Source organism: Mirounga leonina, unplaced genomic scaffold, assembly GCF_011800145.1.
Source record: "Mirounga leonina isolate KUSES-001 unplaced genomic scaffold, KU_Mleo_1.0 Mir_127, whole genome shotgun sequence".
Taxonomy (NCBI): Eukaryota; Metazoa; Chordata; class Mammalia; order Carnivora; family Phocidae; genus Mirounga; species Mirounga leonina.
In genome coordinates this window covers 13,016,175-13,036,160 of record NW_023270316.1, presented here as the reverse complement: position 1 = coordinate 13,036,160, position 19,986 = coordinate 13,016,175, and the positions used below count along the sequence as shown (strand labels likewise).

Genomic DNA, 19,986 nt, shown 5'->3' with positions numbered 1-19,986 from the left:
TTTTGGCATGGCCATAAAGAATAGAAAGTTAGGTTCAGCTATTTGAAGTAATTCAGTCTTGATGAGAGAATAGGCCAATATTGGAATTGGGGAAGATGATAGAGCCTAAAGGTTAGGTAAAATCAGTATTTGAAGTGCCTTGAAATGAAGGCAATTATTTTGAATTCTGATTTATGTAAATTGGAAGAACCATTTTGTTCTTAACTGCTGCAAGAAATCATGATAATGTGATGGCAGGAAATTAGCATGGTAGCATTGTGAGGCGTAAACAAAAAGGGAGAAGGTTTAAGTCAAGACTCAGAAGATTATTGTTCAGAGAGCTTAGGTGGAAATTGGGGAAGAGGATTCTAAAAGTCATTTCTCCTTTCTGCTGGTTTGAATTTAAAAAGAAGTAGTAAAAAATGTTGACTATTCTTCTCACCTGGATGACCGAAGTAAAGAGATGAGAAAAAATACCTTTTTTGCTTTAAATATTTTGGATTTCAAACAAGGCCTGGCTATCCAGATAGAAGAAAGTTTATAGTTATAGCTTAAATAAGAGGTGCAGCCTAAAAACTATTGGCTGAATGATGTTTAGTACAGCAGTGTGTGAGAAAGAGGTTGCAGGTGAGAAAGGTAAAGATTTAGGCTTAGTTTGTTGTCAAATACAATGAAAATGCTATAAAAATGACAGGAATAAAAAGGACAAATAAAAGCCTTTTTTTAGCTATTATATTTAACAGTCATAAAGTTACTGTCAAGTTGCTGTAAAAGTGAAGCCTGATATTAGAAACTCGGTTCTTTTTCTTTTCTTTTTTTTTTTTTAAGATTTATTTGAGATGGGGGAGGGGCAGAAGGAGAGAGAAAATCTCAAGCAGACTCTCCACTGAGTGCGGAGCCCAACGCTGGGCTCCATCCCAGGACCCTGAGATCGTGACTTGAGCCAAAACCAGGAGTCAGACACTCAATCAACTGAGCCACCCAGGCACCCCTAGAATCTCAATTCTTGTACATTAATTCATTGTGAACCAGTGACAGTTTGCCTAGCCCTGTTCTAAAGGAGAACAGGGTGGAAGACAGATACAGTGTCTCAGAAGGCAAAGAAAGGGGTTTGAAACAGGATGGGTGTTCAGTGTCAGATGACAGCAGACTAAGAACATGAAAAAGGAACTTGAGTTAATCTGAAGACAAAAGAAGTAGACCCAAGTTGAAGGCAGATGAGTTGGTTATTCAGGAATAGATGGATCAAACGTGACTTTACAAGTAGGTTTGGGTAGAGGGTTGAAGTGTAAAGAAAGTTTCTGTTGCATCCCCTAACCCCAGATGGGCAACATGTCAGATTTTTAAAGACTAAAAGAAGGAATTGCTAAGATGGGATGGGGAAGAGGATAAGGTATGTGGTCAAGAGCTGTACAAAGAGAGGGGAGCCGAGGAAGAACGGCATTCCTCTGAGATCAGAGGTAGGCTCAAGACCTGAAATGTGGAGCAGATGCAGAAGGTAGTAGGGTACCCTCTGAGAGGGGCGGAGGAAGTGGTAGTCCAAGTTGAAGAGCTCTGTGGAGAGTGGCAGGAGTTGATGAGCGGAATGAAAAAAATCTGGAGTACTCGCTGGGCCAAGTGTTCATATGAAGCCACAGGGATTATAAAATAGTATTACCAGGTGACAGCGTCAGCCCAGCTGCAAATACCCACTGCTTGTTACCGGCCAGGTCAGAGAACACCACCGGTCTTTGGTGTAGGAGCAGTGTGAGCTCATCAGTCTCACCAGACAGTGGGACCATTTGTGAGAGGGCTTTGGCACCGATGGTACTGCTGGTGGGACCTTCCGGGGAGAGGCAGGTTAGAAGACAAAGGGAATTCTCCCCACATGTGCCCGCACAGCACCAAGTGTACAGTAAGTAGTGGGAGGACTAAGACACACAGGCACTAAGCTGTGGATACAAAAATTGGAAGAGGAATCAGATTCGTGCTTGAGCACGAGCTGCTCGGAGATGAAGCAGACATGAGAAAGGAGCGCTGCGTCAACAGGGGAGCGAGGAGACCCTCAGTAGTTCCACAGGGGTCCTTTCATCTGCTCTGGAACCTGCGCTCTGCACTCTGGCTGCTGGATGGTGGTCTCAGCTTGCTGTTGCAGAGAAGCGTTTGAGAACGCGCAGGGGGTGTTTCTTCCAGTTCCTCATTTCCACGACTTAATTTGTGTGTCTTCTTTCTCCTAGTTGATTCAGAAAGGCACCAAGTTAGTATTGGAACAAGTTGTGACATCTATCGCATCAGTTGCAGATACTGCAGAGGAAAAATTTGTCCCCTACTATGATTTATTTATGCCATCACTAAAGCACATTGTCGAGAATGCAGTTCAAAAGGAACTCAGACTTCTCAGAGGAAAAACTATTGAGTGCATCAGCCTCATTGGTCTGGCCGTTGGGAAGGAAAAAGTAAGTGATTTTTCGAAGGTTGAATTTACTGTAAGTAATTTGGCTGTGGAGGCACTGAGGGTACTAGAGGGCTTTTTCTTCGGATAAACGGTTTTCTGGATGCTTGATTTTTTCCCATCATCTTACTCTCCTTTCACTCCTACTTTGTATATAAATTCATTTTATCAGTGTTAACATTAAGGCTTTTTCTTAATTATGGTCTTGAAACTTCCTCCTTTTCCTACCCCATGTACAATCTATCTCCTGGGAGGCATGTGGAGTTCAAGATCCATACCATATGTTTAGTTTCATCCATTTTAACATGTACATTCCACTTGCTTTCTTGTTAATCCAAAAGCATCAGGTGTCCCAAGAGAGAAACCTACACGCATGTAGCTCTTCAGAAAATAATTAGTAAGGACCATTCGCCAATGTATTTTTCTTCCCCCGCCAGCATCTCAGAGTTGTCAAAGCTGATCCAAAGAAGTTCCTCTGTCACTGACCCCTCAGGTTCCAATTCTCAGAACTATCAACATTAGAACCTCTCTGGTGGGTTTCTCCGAAACCAGCATCAGTATTAACTTACCCTATAAATTGCTTTCTGTGGGATACTGAGAACCTAACCAATAATTTATGTCCCATATTCTCTGTATCTGGCCTTCAAACTGTCTTTGAAACACTGCCTGTTTACACAGTGGAGATTGCCAGAACTACAGAGTTAAATGAAAATCATATGGTTCTAGGGAGCAATCCAAAATTTTATTTCTGGATTCGGATTATCTTTTTACTGCTGGAAATGCATAAACCATAGACCAAAACTTGATGTTATTAGAAATACCTCTATTCCGCAGTTCACCCTGACTTTTACTGGAGAATATATTTTTCTAGAAAGAGCACTAAGTCTGTGCAATATATAGATGAAAATTTGTCAGTGTAATTTTTGTCAGGGGTTATGACCCATGTGGGAAATGTAATAGATTTTCTTTTGGAAAGTTTTGTTACTATACAAGAAACAAAATTGGGTAGCAAGAAGCACCTCTCTGATCTGGTAGCCACAAGTACCACAAGTGTTGATTTTCCCAAATATTTTCTTCTAGTTCATGCAGGATGCATCAGATGTGATGCAGCTCTTATTGAAGACCCAGACAGACTTCAGCGATATGGAAGATGATGATCCTCAGGTAAAGCAGCTTGCACACATTCACCTTGATCCATTTGGGAGTTGTAGCTAGTGCAGGGTTAATGTACTCAAAAAAGAAACAGTAATAGGCTTCTTAAGATAACCCCTGGTGTCAGAGACCGTCTTCACTGGTTTTCCTTCACTTCTCCTCCCACCTTTTTCTCAGTCTGCCCCCTCTGCCCTGACTCTCAATTTATTTTTGGTGCTCTTAGGGTTCTGTCCTGGGCCCTCTTATCTCCTGAGCAGTGTCATCTACACCGTGGCTTCAGTTTCCCTCTGTATGCTGTGACTTCCAGGTCTTTCTCTGAATTAAAGGTTCATTTATCCAACAACTTACTAGACATCTCCATTTGGATGTCTCCCAGCCTTCTCAGTGCCACATGACTTCCTTCCCCTGTCAAAGAAATACAGAAACCTAACAATCTTAGAACATGCTCTGCTTTTCTCTTTCTGCCTGCGAACAAACATTCGTTTCACTTAGAACCTGCCCCCCATTCGGCCTCTTTCCTGCTCATATTTCACGTCTGGTGTAAGTCTCGAAAGTGGGTCCTTATGGCACCGTGTTGTAAATTGTACGTGTGTGTCGTAATCCCAGTTGTAGTCACTGTGCCTGACGTGTAACAGGCACTCTAACTGTTGAGTCACATTTTGACTTCATACAGCCACGCTGTAATTGTTTCCCGTAAACTTAAAATTGGTTTGGTTTGGTTTTAGAGTAGGAGTGGGTCATTTGCGTCAATATATGCGACATAGATATGTTGGGGAGTAGTAAAAAACCACTTTCTGGGTTACCGGGATGATGAATTACAAACTAGATTTTCTGTAGGAATTTGCAGGTGACTAAGTACGTGACCACAGTAGAAGAGGTGTCTTCAGCATACCCAGCCGCTTAGAAAATTAAAACAGCTACGAGAAAGGGATGTTTTGTTTCTTGGGTGTTAATAAATGTTTAACGAATGGAATGCAAGGCAGTAGGGATACGGTCAGATGAAATAGGTTCCTATCTTCAAAAAATTAGTGCCTAGGAGTTGCTATGGTTAACTGGGTTTTATTTATGTGGTCCAGATGCTATTAGAGAAAAACTATGTATTGCTTCTTGAAAGTAATAAACAATAAGACATAGTCCTGGTCTTTCTCTTTTGTCTCACCTGCTGTCTGTATCAGAAGGTAAAGGTTCACAATGATTTTGTTGTTTCTGAATGTTTTAAGTATATGACCTTAGAAACTGTACTTACCTCTTAAAGAGAGTGAATGTAAAATAAAACATTGTTTTTATGAAATAGGGAAATGGCTTTCTTTGTGATCTCTTTTTATCCATTGTTTTAAAATCAATTTTAATTTCCCCCCCCAGATCTCTTACATGATCTCAGCATGGGCCAGAATGTGCAAAATTCTTGGAAAAGAATTTCAGCAGTACCTTCCAGTGGTTATGGGGCCTTTAATGAAGACTGCTTCGATTAAGCCTGAAGTAGCCCTTTTAGATAGTAGGTATCTTCATAAAGATATAGCAGTTGTAAAGTTCTTCTCTGTAATTATTTTTAACATAAATTTGTTTTCTTTCCTGTTAATAGCCCAAGACATGGAGAATATGAGTGATGATGATGGTTGGGAGTTTGTGAACCTTGGGGATCAGCAAAGTTTTGGTATTAAAACTGCAGGACTGGAGGAAAAGTCTACTGCTTGTCAGATGCTGGTGAGTGTGTACAATGTTTACCAAACGTCAGTTGACAACCTCCCGTAACACATACGTACACATTCCAGAGGAGTTCTTTTCGTAGATGCTAAAGAAATTATTTTAAAGAGCAGGAATATATTCTTTAAAATGTAGAAACCTTCTGACCCAACATTTCTACTTCTGGATAAAGAAATCTTGTAGGTGGAGCATCTGGGTGGCTCAGTCAGCTAAACAGCCTCCTCTTGATTTCGGCTCGGGTCATGATCTCAGGGCCCTGGGATCAAGCCCCACATCGGGCTCCGCCATGCTCGGCAGGGAGTCTGCTTGAGGATTCTCTCCCTCTGCCCCTCTCCTGTTCGCCCTCTCTCTCTTTCTAAAATAAAGAAATCTTCTTAAAAAAGGGAATCATGTAGGTAAGCTTCATTGTCAGTGCTGTTTCTAACAAGAACAACAAAAAACAAGCAGCTTGAATGCCTGTTACTAGGAAGATGATAATAATGTGCCCTGGACTGTGGCACAGCTGATACAAAGCTCCGTGCGGGCAAGGACTTTTGTCTGTTTTGTGCTTAGTGTATAGTAGACAAGATGACCAAGAAGTACGTTTTTGAATGAACGAACAGAAATGTGCTCATGATACTGAAAATAAAACTGTATGGTTTCACTTGTTAAAAAAAAAAAAAATACATAAACATGGTAGGGACAGCAAAATGTTTGCAATGATTATCTCTTACAGTATTATGGGGTCTTGCGTGTAAGTTCTCTTTGAGTTGTTTTTTTCCCCTTTATGAGCATATTGTTACAGACAGGAACAATATATTTTTTAAAAGAATTTAAGGGGCGCCTGGGTGGCTCAGTCGTCAGGCGTCTGCCTTCGGCTCAGGTCATGATCCCAGGGTCCTGGGATCGAGCCCCACATCGGGCTCCCTACTCAGTGGGAAGCCTGCTTCTCCCTCTCCCACTCCCCCTGCTTGTGTTCCCTCTCTCGCTGTGTCCCTCTCTGTCAAATAAATAAATAAAATATTTAAAAAAAAAAAAGAATTTAAAAATTACGGCTTTGGGTTACAAATTTAGCAGTTAAGTAAGCCTAAGTAAAAGTTAATTGCTTACATATTATCTTGTATTAATAAAGCACTGTTATGTTCTCGAATTCATTTAAACTTTATTTCTTAAACTTATGCTTATCATCAGTACTTGCTATATTTTATAAATATTTATCTTTAATTTATAAACATTTTGGATTTTTGTGGTATCTCAACTAGAGAGCAATTATAAATGTCACATCTCTTAACAAAACTATCAAATCTTTTAATGTAGTGGAAGAAAGTAAAGAAACAATTATTTTTAAAACCGCACTGTTTGGAGCACCTGGGTGGCTTGGTCATTTGGGCATCCAACTCTTGGTTTCAGCTCAGGTCATGGTCTGAAGGTCATGAGATTGAGCTGCATCAGACTCTGCACTGAGCATGGAGCCTGCAACCCCTGTTCACAGGGGCTCTCTCTCTCAAAATAAATAAGTAAACAAATAGCACTGTTTTCTCTGTTTCATTGCCAAAATTATTTCTTTTTTAAGATTTGTTTGAGGGGCACCTGGGTGGCTCAGTCGTTAAGCGTCTGCCTTCGGCTCAAGTCATGGTCCCAGGGTCCTGGGATCGAGCCCCACATCGGGCTCCCTGCTCAGCAGGAAGCCTGCTTCTCCCTCTCCCACTCCCCCTGCTTGTGTTCCCTCTCTTGCTGTGTCTCTCCCTGTCAAATAAATAAATAAAATCTTTAAAAAAAAAAAAATTTATTTATTTGAGGGGGAGAGAGAATACTCAAGCAGACTCCCCACTGAGCACGGAGCCCGAAGTGGGGCTAGATCCCAAGATCCTGAGATTATGACCTGAGCTGAAACCAAGAGCTGGAAGCTCAACTGAATGAGTCACCCAGTCACCCCTGAAATGATTTAAAAAAAAAAAAATACAAGATAACGTAAGCCTATTTGCAGTTTTACAGAGGAAGTGATACGCTACAATTACATATTTAGATTTTTTTTTTTTTTTTTTTGAAAGCGAGAGGATGAGCGTGGAGGGAGAGGCTCCTTGCTCAGAGCATAGCCTGACACAGGGATCGACCTCACGACCCTGAGATCACGACATGAGCCAAAATCAAGAGTTAGACGCTTAACCAACTGAGCCACCCAGGAGCCCCTATATCTTTTTTTTATTTATTGAAGATTTTATTTATTTATTTGAGAGAGTGTGTGTGTGCACAAGCAGGGGGAGGGGCAGTGAGAGAGGGAGAAGCAGACTCCCCACCAAGCAGGTTGCCCAATGTGGGGCTCGATTCTAGGCCCCTGAGATCATGACCTAAGCTGAAAGCAGCTGTTTAACCAACTGAGCCACCCAGGTGCCCCTTATCTTTTTAAATTATTTTCCTTAATTGATACATTTTGTTTAAGGTTTCTCAGAGTGCCAAAACTTGCAAAATTCTCCCATGCAGAAGAATTAAAATGTTTCGTGTGTGAGCCTTTAAACAACAGTGTATACTGCAGTCACGCCATGGCCCTTTCCCATTTTACAGTTCTTTTTACGTTTATATTTGTGTTTCCCAAACACCTTTCACAGTACTGCATGCAGCTTTTTTTTCCCTTAATTTGAGAGACAGAGTGTGTGCAAGCCTGGGGAGGGGCAGAGGGACTCTCAAGGAGACTCCGTGCTGAACACAGAGCCCAACGCAGGGCCTGATCTCACAACCCTGAGATCATGACCTGAGCAGAAATCATGGGTGGGATGCTTAATGAACTGAGCCACCCACGCACCCCCCTGTATGCAGCTTTAAATGTATTTCTAGTCAGGATGCAGCATTATGTGGTCCTTATGATTCTGCTATTTGTTAACAGATATTAATATCTTAAAACTAACATGGATCTTGATGTCTTTTCCAATATTTTGTTTTCAGGTTTGCTATGCTAAAGAGTTGAAGGAAGGCTTTGTAGAATATACCGAGCAAGTTGTCAAACTGATGGTCCCTCTACTGAAATTTTACTTCCACGATGATATCCTACAACTTTTGAACGCAAGACGTTTCTAGAATTAGTTAAATTATAGCTTGTTCAAGTATTAGACTTTGTGTTAACTGAAGCCTACATCACCGTTACTGTTTGCACGAAGCTTCATTTTTTGCATGTGCTTTAGTTTCATAGGTTTTTGCTTGTGCCAAAAACATGAAAATGAAAATGTTACCGAACTACTAGTTGACAGCTTTTTCTGTGAACCTCTGAAGGATTTTAAGGATTGATATTTTATTAGCGTATGTTTGCAGTTATATATAATTGCTATTTTTCTCAAGTATTTTTTGGTAATGTTAAGAAACTAAGATCTTTCTTAATAGGTTAGAGACCCACCGATGATTTTCTGTGGTTCTACATTGGGGAGAAATATTTCTTGATAAATCTGCATGTTAAAGGTTTTCTTCTCAACGTGATAATAGTAGTTAATACATACAGAAACATTTTTATGCCTTTACACACACACATGCACAAGCACGCAATTTCATAGATGGATTTTGAAAAAAGGACAGCCCAACAGTGTTGGAGTCCAGACCCAAACCGAGATCTTCCTGACTCCACAGCCCCTTTGTTGTAGTTCTTCATGCAGTATTCTGTAGTGGCATCCTTAACAAAAGACAGCTTTTGCCCAACAGAAACTTACCATGATGCCAGAGGACGAGCTAGTCTCAGGACCTTATTTTACAAATGATATTAGATAGGGAGGGGCAACTTGATCTTCAGTGAAAACCGGAAAGGCTCTGACAGGAGAAGATCCTCATTAGTTTTCCCAGGAGAATCATAGCTTTGGTTGCATTTATTAGAAACCTATATTGCCTAAAGTTTTGGGATAGGAACATCTTGAGATATGCTCTAAGGATCCCAGATCCTTTCACATTTCAGACTCATTGCTGCTGTATTATAGGTGACAGAAAAGACAGGAGATAAGTCACATGGGTAGGGAGATGTCTGTTTTTGTACCCATATTCTACTTACCGCAAGCTCCTGGGTAGCAATCTCGGATAAACAGACGTTCCTGGTGCTCAGTGAGCACTTTAATGTTTACATAAGCAAAGAAAGTGATAGTATGATCTTTTGAGGATAGTGAATACACTAAGTGTATCTGAGGATAGTGATTACACTAAGTGTATCTAAGAATAGTGATTATGTTTCCTTAACAATAAAACGTGTTCGAGTGGCAGCAGCAGAATCCATGCCTCTCCTCCTGGAATGTGCGAGAGTTCGTGGTCCTGAGTATCTTACACAGATGTGGCATTTTATGTGTGATGCTCTAATCAAGGCCATTGGCACAGAACCAGATTCAGATGTCCTCTCAGAAATAATGCATTCTTTTGCGAAGGTAAATATTTTTCTCTTAAAAATATGTATAAGGTTATGTGTTCATTTATTAGTCTTGCTAAATAAATTGAATCTTTTTGTGCTATAACAGATGATTTTCTTTTTTTTTTTTTTTAAAGATTTTATTTATTTATTTGTGAGAGAGAATGAGAGACAGAGAGCACGAGAGGGAGGAGGGTCAGAGGGAGAAGCAGACTCCCTGCCGAGCAGGGAGCCTGATGCGGGACTCGATCCTGGGACTCCAGGATCATGACCTGAGCCGAAGGCAGTCGCTTAACCGACTGAGCCACCCAGGCGCCCCAGATGATTTTCTTATTTACTGGAATTGTTTAATTCTTTTTTAGTTTAATGTTTTGGTGTTGTCATTCTTTTTGTTTTGTGTTTGTTTTTTTCCAGAGTCGCTGCTCTTATAGTCCAGTCTTGATTAGTTTCCACCATCATTTCCCTAACAATCCAGCTTCAGAATCTTGGCTCATTTCCAGCCCACACCTAGTTTGTCCTATTCTCTCCTATATCCCTCTGCTCTTCACATTGCCTTTGTCTTCTTTGTGCTGAGCTAGCCTTTCTTGGTCTGTTCCAGAAGTCTCTGTCCTTACTCTCCCTCTCAGTTCATTCTCCTTTTCTGAGGCGTGAATTTGCTTGTTACTTGTCACTCCTCTTCCCGTATTCTTGTTCAGCTCCGTGGCGTGCCCCTAGTTCGTTTTAAAAGTTCTTCATCACCTTTATTTGTCCCTATTTACACCCCTGCAGTTTGAATTTTCTTCTATTTTTCCAAAGAATGCCTGCTGCTGGGCCTTTGCACATACCATCTCCCCCAGCTGCAGTGCCCTCCCAGCACACGCTTGCCCTTTCTCCAGCTGGGTTCGTGTAGAAGTCTGTGTGTGGTGATTGAGCTCCCTAGAGGCTGGGTGCTCTGCTCCATCTTTGAGACCTCAGCACCTAGCAGTAATGCCTGGCATTTAAGATAGGCTCAGGATCTGTTTCATATAAAAATGTTGCTTAAATTTTTTTCTTTGAAGTACTGTCATTGTAACACACAGCAAGCATTATCTACTCATTCAATCATTAGTCTTCCAGGGTACCGGCTTAGTGAATTTTTCTCATGCTTCCATGTGATTCTTAATGGAATTTAACTTTTGGACTCTAAAACCCTTAAATCCCATGGCTTGCTTTCTTTCCTCAATTTCATTGCAGTGCATTGAAGTTATGGGAGATGGATGTCTTAATAATGAACATTTTGAAGAATTGGGAGGAATATTGAAAGCTAAACTCGAAGAACATTTTAAAAATCAAGAATTGCGGCAAGGTAAGTTTTCCACGCTTTTCTTTCTGAAAGTAATCCTTGACCATTTTGGCGACATTTAAAAAGACATTTATTTGGGTGTGTTTTAGTTAAAAGACAAGATGAAGACTATGATGAGCAGGTGGAAGAGTCACTACAAGATGAGGTAAATTATTCCCTTCAGAACTTAATTTATATGATCATTTGCATTTGGAAGATTTTTAAATGCTTAAGTTTCTAATTCATCTGACTTGTCATTCTGATGGTAATGATCAGTAAGTTTTAGCAGAAGAATCTGACATGTGTTGCATTTACAAATTTAGAGAATAAGTAACTGAAATTAGCTGATTTGTGGTTTGGATGCTGTGTGTGAGTTCTTGTTGCAGTACCTCACGTATAACAGCACTTGTAAGTTCACCTAGTATTTCTTTTACATACTGCTCTGAACAACTTTTTATTTGGTGGTGCTTTCAGCATTTTAAAGATAAGTGAACTCTAATTCAGATGTTGAATGACTGTCTAATGCCACACACTGTTGACAATCTGGGGCTTAAGGCCAGATCTTTTTGCAACATCAGCTGTTTTTCTCCCGGACCACAGAATATAATACAGATTTCCTTATAAATAATACACATAGAGTGGCTGATGTAAGTCTTCTTTACCTTGTTACTCAGTTCTCTCCTCATCGAATCACTTGATGCCATCAATTCTATTTCCGCTGTGTGTTCAGGGTCCAAAGTGTGGCATGTAGCCATCCTGGTGGACCCAGGTCAGCCCATTTCTGTGCGGGTTGCTCACATGCTGACAGGCGCGGATTATGAGTAACTGACCCCACGTCTCCACCAGTCTGCTCCAAGATTAGAAACATTCTTGCAGAAAACAAAAAATAGTACTAAAGTAAAAACACTTCTGTCTCAGAATTTCAAAACTTTCAAGAAAACTCTTTGGAATAAGTACAATACTTGCCCACACCTTTATCTGTCTATAGGCAGGTAGGAGATGCCACCCCCAATCATCGAGGTAACCACAGTCTCCAGATGCTTGCTATGCCCCTAAGAAAATGATGAGAAATTTAATTTTCTATATTTCTTGAGATTTTTTTAAGTAAATGTAACTGTTCGTCATAGTGGAGATACTTTTTAATACATAAGGGTGTTGTGTGTGTTTTTTTGTTTTTGTTTTTAGGATGATAATGATGTTTATATTCTGACCAAAGTGTCAGACATTTTACACTCAATATTCAGTAGCTACAAGGAAAAGGTGTTACCATGGTTTGAACAGCTGCTTCCGTTAATTGTCAACCTAATTGTAAGTGTTGCCTCTCTTTGACAGTTATTTTAGATAGTTGCCTAGAATGGTTTCAGTGCAGCACTTGAAAACACACTTTCAGGTTAAAATGGATCTTAGAAATCATAAAGACCTTCCAGAGTACATCTTTAATTTTATCAAGTTTATTGCATTGCCCTTGATATTTTCTCATTTAAGGTTTGCTAATTAGGTTTTCCATAGTTCAATTAAATTACAGTGCGTTCCAGAGACCTACAAATGACTTTTCATTATTTGAGGTTATGTGTGCCCTGCTAAATTAACAAAATGATTACTTTTTTTGGTGGACCCTAGAGGATTCAGTTAAAATCCTTGTTACGTACAACCAGCAATCATACATTGTGGATGATGGCCTTATGTATTCAGTTTTTAAAATATGCATGAAAAGCAGTCAATAGAAGTTTGTCTTGCTTTGTCTTTTAATTTTGCACAGCACATTTTTTAAAACGTTTAGGCCCATGTGACTTAGCCTGTTGAGTGGATATATAAAGCTAAAACCTGTTCACAGCTTTTCTTGTTGTTTCTTAAAGACAGCATTATTATCTTTTTTTGAAGCAAATGTACATATGTTGCTGCTGCAGCTGGTTCTTCCTGGTATATGGTAATGTCAGATTGTGGGATTCTATAGAAAATCATGCAAAGTCTTTTAAACTTGTAGTTTATTAAATCTCTGTTGTAAGTTGAAGATTGTTATTCATAAGAAGTAATTATTACTGTGTTGTTTTTCATTGCTTGTTTCAGGAATATCCATGTAAGCTGATAGTCTATTGTGAAGTTTTTTTTTTTTTTTACATTCTTAATGTACTCCAGTATTCAAAGCTTAAAAGATTCTCTTCTTTTATAGTGTCCACATAGACCATGGCCAGACAGACAATGGGGATTGTGCATCTTTGATGATGTCATAGAACACTGTAGTCCAGCCTCATTTAAATATGCAGAATATTTCTTAAGGCCAATGCTCCAATATGTATGTGACAACAGCCCAGAAGTCAGGCAAGCAGCTGCATATGGCTTGGGAGTCATGGCACAGTATGGTGGAGATAACTATCGTCCTTTTTGTACAGGTACTTCCGTTTGTTTGGTTCCAGGCATTCCTTTTATCGCTTCCTTGTTATCTTTTCCACACCCCCAAGCCCCCAAACATTATATAGCTATTTCTGCTGTATTCACCTTCCCCTTCTTAAACATCTCGCCTATAGCGCATACCTGTAGGGGAGCGCATAACCTCCCCACCCCGTCCTCCAGAGTACAGTTCTTTTGGGTTTGGGAGTTACACCCTGGCTGTAGCAAAGGACCTTTTTTTTTTTTTTTTTTTTTTTTTTTTTAAGATTCTTTTGAGAGAGTGAGAGCACACACGAGCAGGGGGAGGGGCAGAGGGAGAGGGAGAAGCAGACACCCCACTGAGCGCAGAGCCCAATGAGGGGGCTCAATCCCAGGACCCTGAGATCATGATCTGAGCCAAAGTCAGACAGTTAACTGACCGAGCCACCACCCAGGCGCCCCTAGCATAGAACTTTTCAAACATACTGGGGTCCCTGTAGGGTTAGCACAGGAATGCAGCTGGGGGCTTTTAAAATAAGCTGAAATACCCTGAGGTGGTCAGGAGTATAAATCTGGAGGCTCCTGACCTTGACATCATGGGGTCTCGGTAGAGTGAGTGCTGGTGCTCCTGGCCACGTTGGGGCAGCCTGCCTTTCTTACTTCTGGTTCTGCAGCCAAGAAGACAAAACATGCCTTAGACCTTACTAATTCTTCACTGTAATTGATAACTGGGCCAAAGATAAAAAAAGGAATATTGTCATGAAAATGTGAGGTTTTAACTGACCTTCTTGCAATTGCCTATTTTAGAAGCACTTCCACTGCTGGTAAGAGTTATTCAGTCAGCCGATTCTAAGACCAAAGAAAATGTCAATGCTACAGAGAACTGCATCTCAGCAGTAGGGAAAATTATGAAGTTCAAGCCCGACTGTGTGAACGTTGAAGAAGTCCTGCCACACTGGTTGTCTTGGCTTCCACTACATGAAGATAAAGAAGAAGCTGTTCAGACCTTCAATTATCTGTGTGACTTGATTGAAAGGTAAGAAAAAAGGACAAATAGACCTTATTTCTTCCTCTTTCTGTAAAACAGCGTTTCCTGTGCACAGCCCTCAGATACAGTGTAGGTTTCTAATAATGTTGTCTTTATAAATCATGCTAAACCATATCACAGTTAATGCTGCCTTACAATTAGATCTAAATTTGACTTATCCTTTATGGAATTAGATTCAACAGTTGAGGGATTGTAGAACATAATGTTTTAAGAAGGTTCCCTTTTAATATTGTCACCCACCCCATTTATCTGTTTTTTGTTTATTTGGCTTTAGATTTTTTTTTTTTTTTTTAAGATATTTATTTGACAGAGAGAGCACAAGCAGAGGGAGAAGCAGGCTCCCCGCTGAGCAAGGAGCCCGATGCGGGGCTCGATCCCAGGACCCTGGGATCATGACCTAAGCTGGAAGCAGATGCCACCCAAGCGCCCCACTTTAGATTTTTTTTTTTTTTTTTTAATTTCAGCTTTACTGACATGTAATTGACATGTATCACTAGTAGAATGAGATTGAAGAATGTTGGTAGTGCCATTATTTGACCCTCTAGAATTCTGGTGTTTTTCTTTGGATTCAGGAATCAGTGGTATAAGGAAAGTATTCCAGACAGGTAATCAAGATCTGGCCCTGGGCCCTGGCATTATTAATGCTATTTTGTGTCCATGAGTGTATCTAAGAATTGCAACAACTGGAGGCTATAGAAGCTATCAAATCCCAAGGCGTGTTCTTTGGTGTCTGTTTTTCTAAATCCAAGGTCTCCTAAATATTAATCAGATCTAGGCTCTGTCGCTCTTAATTATTGCTTTTATTCATGAATAACTCTAAGGGCTACCACCACTCCTTTCCTGGAATTTGTAGAAATAGGCCAGTGGGCATATTCCTTCATGCCTGTTTAAGTTCAGGTTCACACAAGTGTTGTGTTCGAGTGTTCCCACAGAGAACTATCATTTAGGGATGTGATGGCCGTCTTGGAGACTATACACTCCTTATCTTCTCCTGCCTCTGAAGCCACGACTTCTCCATCATGCTATTTGATCATCTCCCTTGAAAATGAGTATTCCGAAAGTCTCTTAATGAAAGACTAGAATTCTAGTTAAATTCACTGTTACGTTTCTTTCCATGAAACTTGCCTAAAGTTTATTTCCCAGCTTACTCTTGAAATGCCCCTAAATCCTTTTGAACTTCAAATTTATTTGGAAACCATTTTGCCATATATAAATTCTTAGTAATAGCTCTTTTTTTTCTTTAAATAAGTCATAAATTATAAAGCACTTAGAACATTCTTTCCTTGGCCCTTAAACCTGAGAGATGAGCCAAGTATTTTTCCTCATTTACATGGGAAGACCCTGAAGAGCTAATTAATACAATTAGCTTGTTTTCCTTCCACTGAATTTTATTTTAGTGAATGCATAATCATAAAATTCTGTAACAAAATTCTATGTTGGAGGAAGGATGTAGGAAAGTATGAGTGCTTGAGTAATTTCTCCTTATAATTTTCATTTATAATGGCTTTCTTCTTTTTGGTCAGTAATCACCCCATCGTTCTTGGCCCAAACAATACCAATCTGCCCAAAATATTCAGTATAATTGCAGAAGGAGAAATGCATGAGGCAATTAAACATGAAGATCCTTGTGCCAAACGTCTGGCTAATGTAGTTCGTCAAGTACAGGTAAGCTGTTCTGCCTAAATTGGGGCAGGGGAAATAAAAATAAGTTTTTTGGGAGGTGTTTTGGTTTTGTTTTTTGGGTTGTTTTTTTTTTCTTTTTTTCTACATTAGAAGAAAGAAAGCCACACTTTTTTTTTTTTTTTAAAGATTTTTATTTATTTATTTGTCAGAGAACCCAAGCAGGGGGAGTGGCAGAGGGAGAAGCAGGCTCCCCACTGAGCAGAGAGCCTGATGCAGGACTCGATCCGAGGACCCCAGGATCATGACCTGAGCCGAAGGCAGACGCTTAACAAACTGAGCCACCCAGGCACCCCATAGAAAAAAGAAATAGATACCCAATTTCATTTTTATATTCTCTCGTCTCCAAGGCTCAAATTACTTAACATATAATCTGTCCATATGGTCTTTTTTTTTTTTTTAGCGCTAAAACATTTGTCCTAAACTTGACACATTTTGAACCTTCCACTTGGTGCATAACATATACTCGTGTAGGTTTTTTTTTTTTTTTCATTGTCTAAAGAAAAATAAAGATGAGATTTTAATAGTAAATAAGCTGTCAGCTGCCGAAGTTTTTTAAGTGACTTATGCTCCCTGAATTCTTCACATGTTGTTTCCTTGACTGTGTCCTCTACCTGGTACAGTTTTATCAAGTCAGACTGAATGAAGAAAACTTAGTGTAAATGAAATGAACTTTAAAGATATGAACAGATTTCTTGCTTTTATAATGATACTCATGAAACTACCTCAAAAGAAAGAATTGGGCGTTCTTAGAGTCTACCGAAGGCTGAGTAGCACGGTGCGTCTAAATGACCGCTGCACTGAATCTAAATGCCTGAAACTGTTTCTTCCTAGACTTCTGGAGGACTGTGGGCCGAGTGCGTGGCACAGCTGAGTCCCGAGCAGCAGGCGGCCATGCAGGAGCTCCTGAACTCTGCTTGAAGGGCCTTAATATCTCCACCAGAAAGCTAACTCCAAATAAACGTTTACCCTTTTGTTTAGGTTTCTCTGTTTTGTTTTTGAGCACAAGAAAGCGGTAGAGTTGTGTCGTGTAGGCCGTTCTCCTGCAAAGCCACAGCGGCGAGAAGAGAAGCACTGGGTTTCAGAGTGGTGTTTGAAAGGATTCCCTCGCACCACAGAAGAGGTTCCCCGTAAGCCCTGCGCTAGCACTGAAGAGTATTTTTCTATTGGTATAAGCCACCCACGTGAAAGTGAAAGGGAAGTGAAATTAAGTTTCCTCATTAGACATAAGGAAATCTAAGACAAAACAGCTTTAAGATCAGTTATTCAGCGTAGATGTGTGTGAAAACAATTTGCTATACACCTAGTGTTAATTTTATTAATTGGAGTGTGAGTCTTTTTGTAGGGTAGAAAGAAACCTTCTACCCAACAAACTAGTAGATCCAAAATTTGAAAAAAGAAAAAAAAAAGCTGAAGACAAAAACAAGCATGAAGATGTCATATTTGATGTCACTTTCGGTTTTTTCCCAGAAGGCTTATGCAGTGACTCAATCTGGAAAGCTGCTCAGCTTCCAGCCCTTGAATGTGAAGTGTCGTTGGCATGTCCGGCAGTAGTCTCTCATTCACTCCTCAATAAACAACATTGAAATACAAAAGAAGTTCGTGTAAAAATTCAGTACCGTCTGGCTTTGATTCATTTAATGTTTTTAATATAAGAATAAGCTAATATTTTTTTAGCGTTAGTAATTGTGGCTTTGAATGTGTTCTTTTTCCCCTAATATTTTCCTTGTGCAGTTTGAACATTAAAAGCATCTAGTTTTTACCATCTTCCACTTTAATTTAAGCTAAGTTATATACCTAGTCCTTCACAACTGGTATCCTTTTAAGGTTTGCAAATTTCAACCAATAGTTTTTTTAAATTAGGATTGTTCTGGTAGATTAAAAAAGATTTGGCTTAGAATTTTCACTGCAAATTGTAATTGACACGGAGCCACACACAACTTTCAAACTTTTAATTTTATGATAAATATTCTGCCTAAAATTATTTACTGGTAAATTCAGTAAAATGTGTGAATTTTTTTCCTTTGTGTGTTAACCTCATACCAGTAAATGACTTGCTGTTGTTTCTTTACATAATTTTTCTAAGGGATCTTAATAGATTTCTGTTGAAGCTTCAGTGTTAACATTTTTATAGTTTGTACTAAATTGAACCGTGATAAAAAAATGAATTTTATGCATAGATCAGAATTTAAAATTAAAGATTTTTTCTTTAAGTGATTTGCATTACTTTATTAAAATTAAATCTGAAATGGAATAGAAAGAATGAATTATCTTAAGATGGTTCCGTTGGTAGCAGATAGCCTTCAAATATAGTTTCCGCTTTCAGCACAACATTGTTAGCCCAGCAGCTTCAGTCTCTGGCAGAACAGCACTGAATGCCTTCACCAGCACAAGGCAATTGCTTTCAGTGGGTACCGACATGGGGACTGTTTTGTGATGTGAGGGGGGCAGTGTTTGGAGCTCCTTGATAAATAAGCCTGTGTTCCTGTTGGAGTAAAACGTGTCAAGACAACTCCTTTGTGCTTTCTTACGTAGAATAGAGTTTGAAAAGCCAGTTTCTGTACTGATGCCAACTGCAGATTTCGCTTTTGTTTTTAATTTAAATTATCACTTACACTTGAAAGAAAACATGTTACAAATGAGATGGACGTGTGGTCGGAGGATGGCTGCATGTTTTTGGAGAATCTAGTGTCTGCGGAGCTTTGTTCTAAGCACTTTCAGGTACGACTCTTCGTAGCTTCTGGTTTAAACATTAATGGACAAGTGAAGAGTCGGTAAGATCCCTGAAGGAAGTAAAGGGGTGCAAATCCATCCTCCGGATAGACGTAGAGAAAGAGACATGTCATTGAAATTGAATCAAATTCATCGGGGAATGTTGGTATTAAAGGCTGTTAATGTGACGTGATCCTGAAGTCCAGGACTCATAGCTCATTGTAATATGTTCCTGAACTAACAATTCTTTGGATTATCTGGGGAAACATTTTTAATACCTCATTTTGTCTACACAAGATGAAAATTCATGTTTTTTCCTTTTGTACCAAATTTAGTTGCCTAGTGGCCTTGTGTGTCAGCCAGTGATGATATATTTATGAATCCAAGCTATTTCTGGGAGGATATAATGTGTGTGGCTCTTACATTTTCTGGGTATTTTGTAACAAAGGATTAAGTTACGTGCACAAGTGTTAGAAATTTGTAGCAGAACTCATTTGGAGTATTTTTTTAATGCTGTAAATTTAAAGAAAAGTAAATTGTCTTAAAGCTAATTTGACACTTCTGTAATGGGAAGGCAACTTTATCATGACTCTGGAGTTGTAGTTTGACTAACAGAACCATCACTAAATACATAAGCAAATAAACATTCTTGATGCACCTGGTCTCATAATAAATAAGGGGGGTGCATATTTATAGTGGTGTGAGCATTACAGTTTTATGATCTAATCTTGAATGATTGCCTATTTGGAATTTTAAGCAGTTTGAGAGACTAAGGGGCTAGCTAAATGTTTTAGTATGGCTTCATTCTGCCTATGAATGTCGTATCAATTTTTTGGCTCTCATCTTGTTCCATAGAAATCACTTTGCCACCTATATCCCTCTTTGCCTCAAAGGAGTGATGGCCAAAATCTGCGCCATCTTTCATTTCCTTCACTGCAAATGTTATGAGTACCACTGTTGAAGAAGAGAGTGAATTACCTGCAAGGAGTAGGCTCAGCTTTTTATTTCCAACACTTGAACTTCTGAAGCACAGAGGCAGGGGTAACTAACTCTAAGACCATCCTGGACTAGACTGCCCACCCCCCACATTTTTTTTTTACTTATACAGCTCTGTAATCCTGACAGCCATTGATAGTATTTGACCTTGTTCTACATATTCTATTTATTTGAATAGAACACTGTGAAGATAATTATAGCTCAATTTTTAACTTTATAAAAAATGAATCCAGAAGCACTGCAATATGTATGGTTTTTATGCATAACAC

At 39.5% G+C, this 19,986-nt stretch overlaps 1 protein-coding gene across 1 annotated transcript in view; it reads left to right on the top strand.

Annotated features, from left to right (window-relative positions):
- IPO5 (importin 5) overlaps positions 1–19,367 on the top strand; it is a 44,062-nt gene extending 24,695 nt beyond the window's left edge. The window contains exons 14-26 of the mRNA XM_035003156.1: positions 2,196–2,414; positions 3,491–3,574; positions 4,925–5,057; positions 5,145–5,266; positions 8,186–8,282; positions 9,461–9,633; positions 10,827–10,938; positions 11,025–11,080; positions 12,100–12,222; positions 13,085–13,304; positions 14,089–14,317; positions 15,853–15,994; positions 16,844–19,367. Of these exons, the coding sequence (XP_034859047.1) occupies positions 2,196–2,414; positions 3,491–3,574; positions 4,925–5,057; positions 5,145–5,266; positions 8,186–8,282; positions 9,461–9,633; positions 10,827–10,938; positions 11,025–11,080; positions 12,100–12,222; positions 13,085–13,304; positions 14,089–14,317; positions 15,853–15,994; positions 16,844–16,930 (1,797 nt within the window). The 3' untranslated portion in view covers positions 16,931–19,367. The remainder of the gene's footprint in view (positions 1–2,195; positions 2,415–3,490; positions 3,575–4,924; positions 5,058–5,144; positions 5,267–8,185; positions 8,283–9,460; positions 9,634–10,826; positions 10,939–11,024; positions 11,081–12,099; positions 12,223–13,084; positions 13,305–14,088; positions 14,318–15,852; positions 15,995–16,843) is intronic.
- The last annotated feature ends 619 nt before the right edge of the window (positions 19,368–19,986 follow it).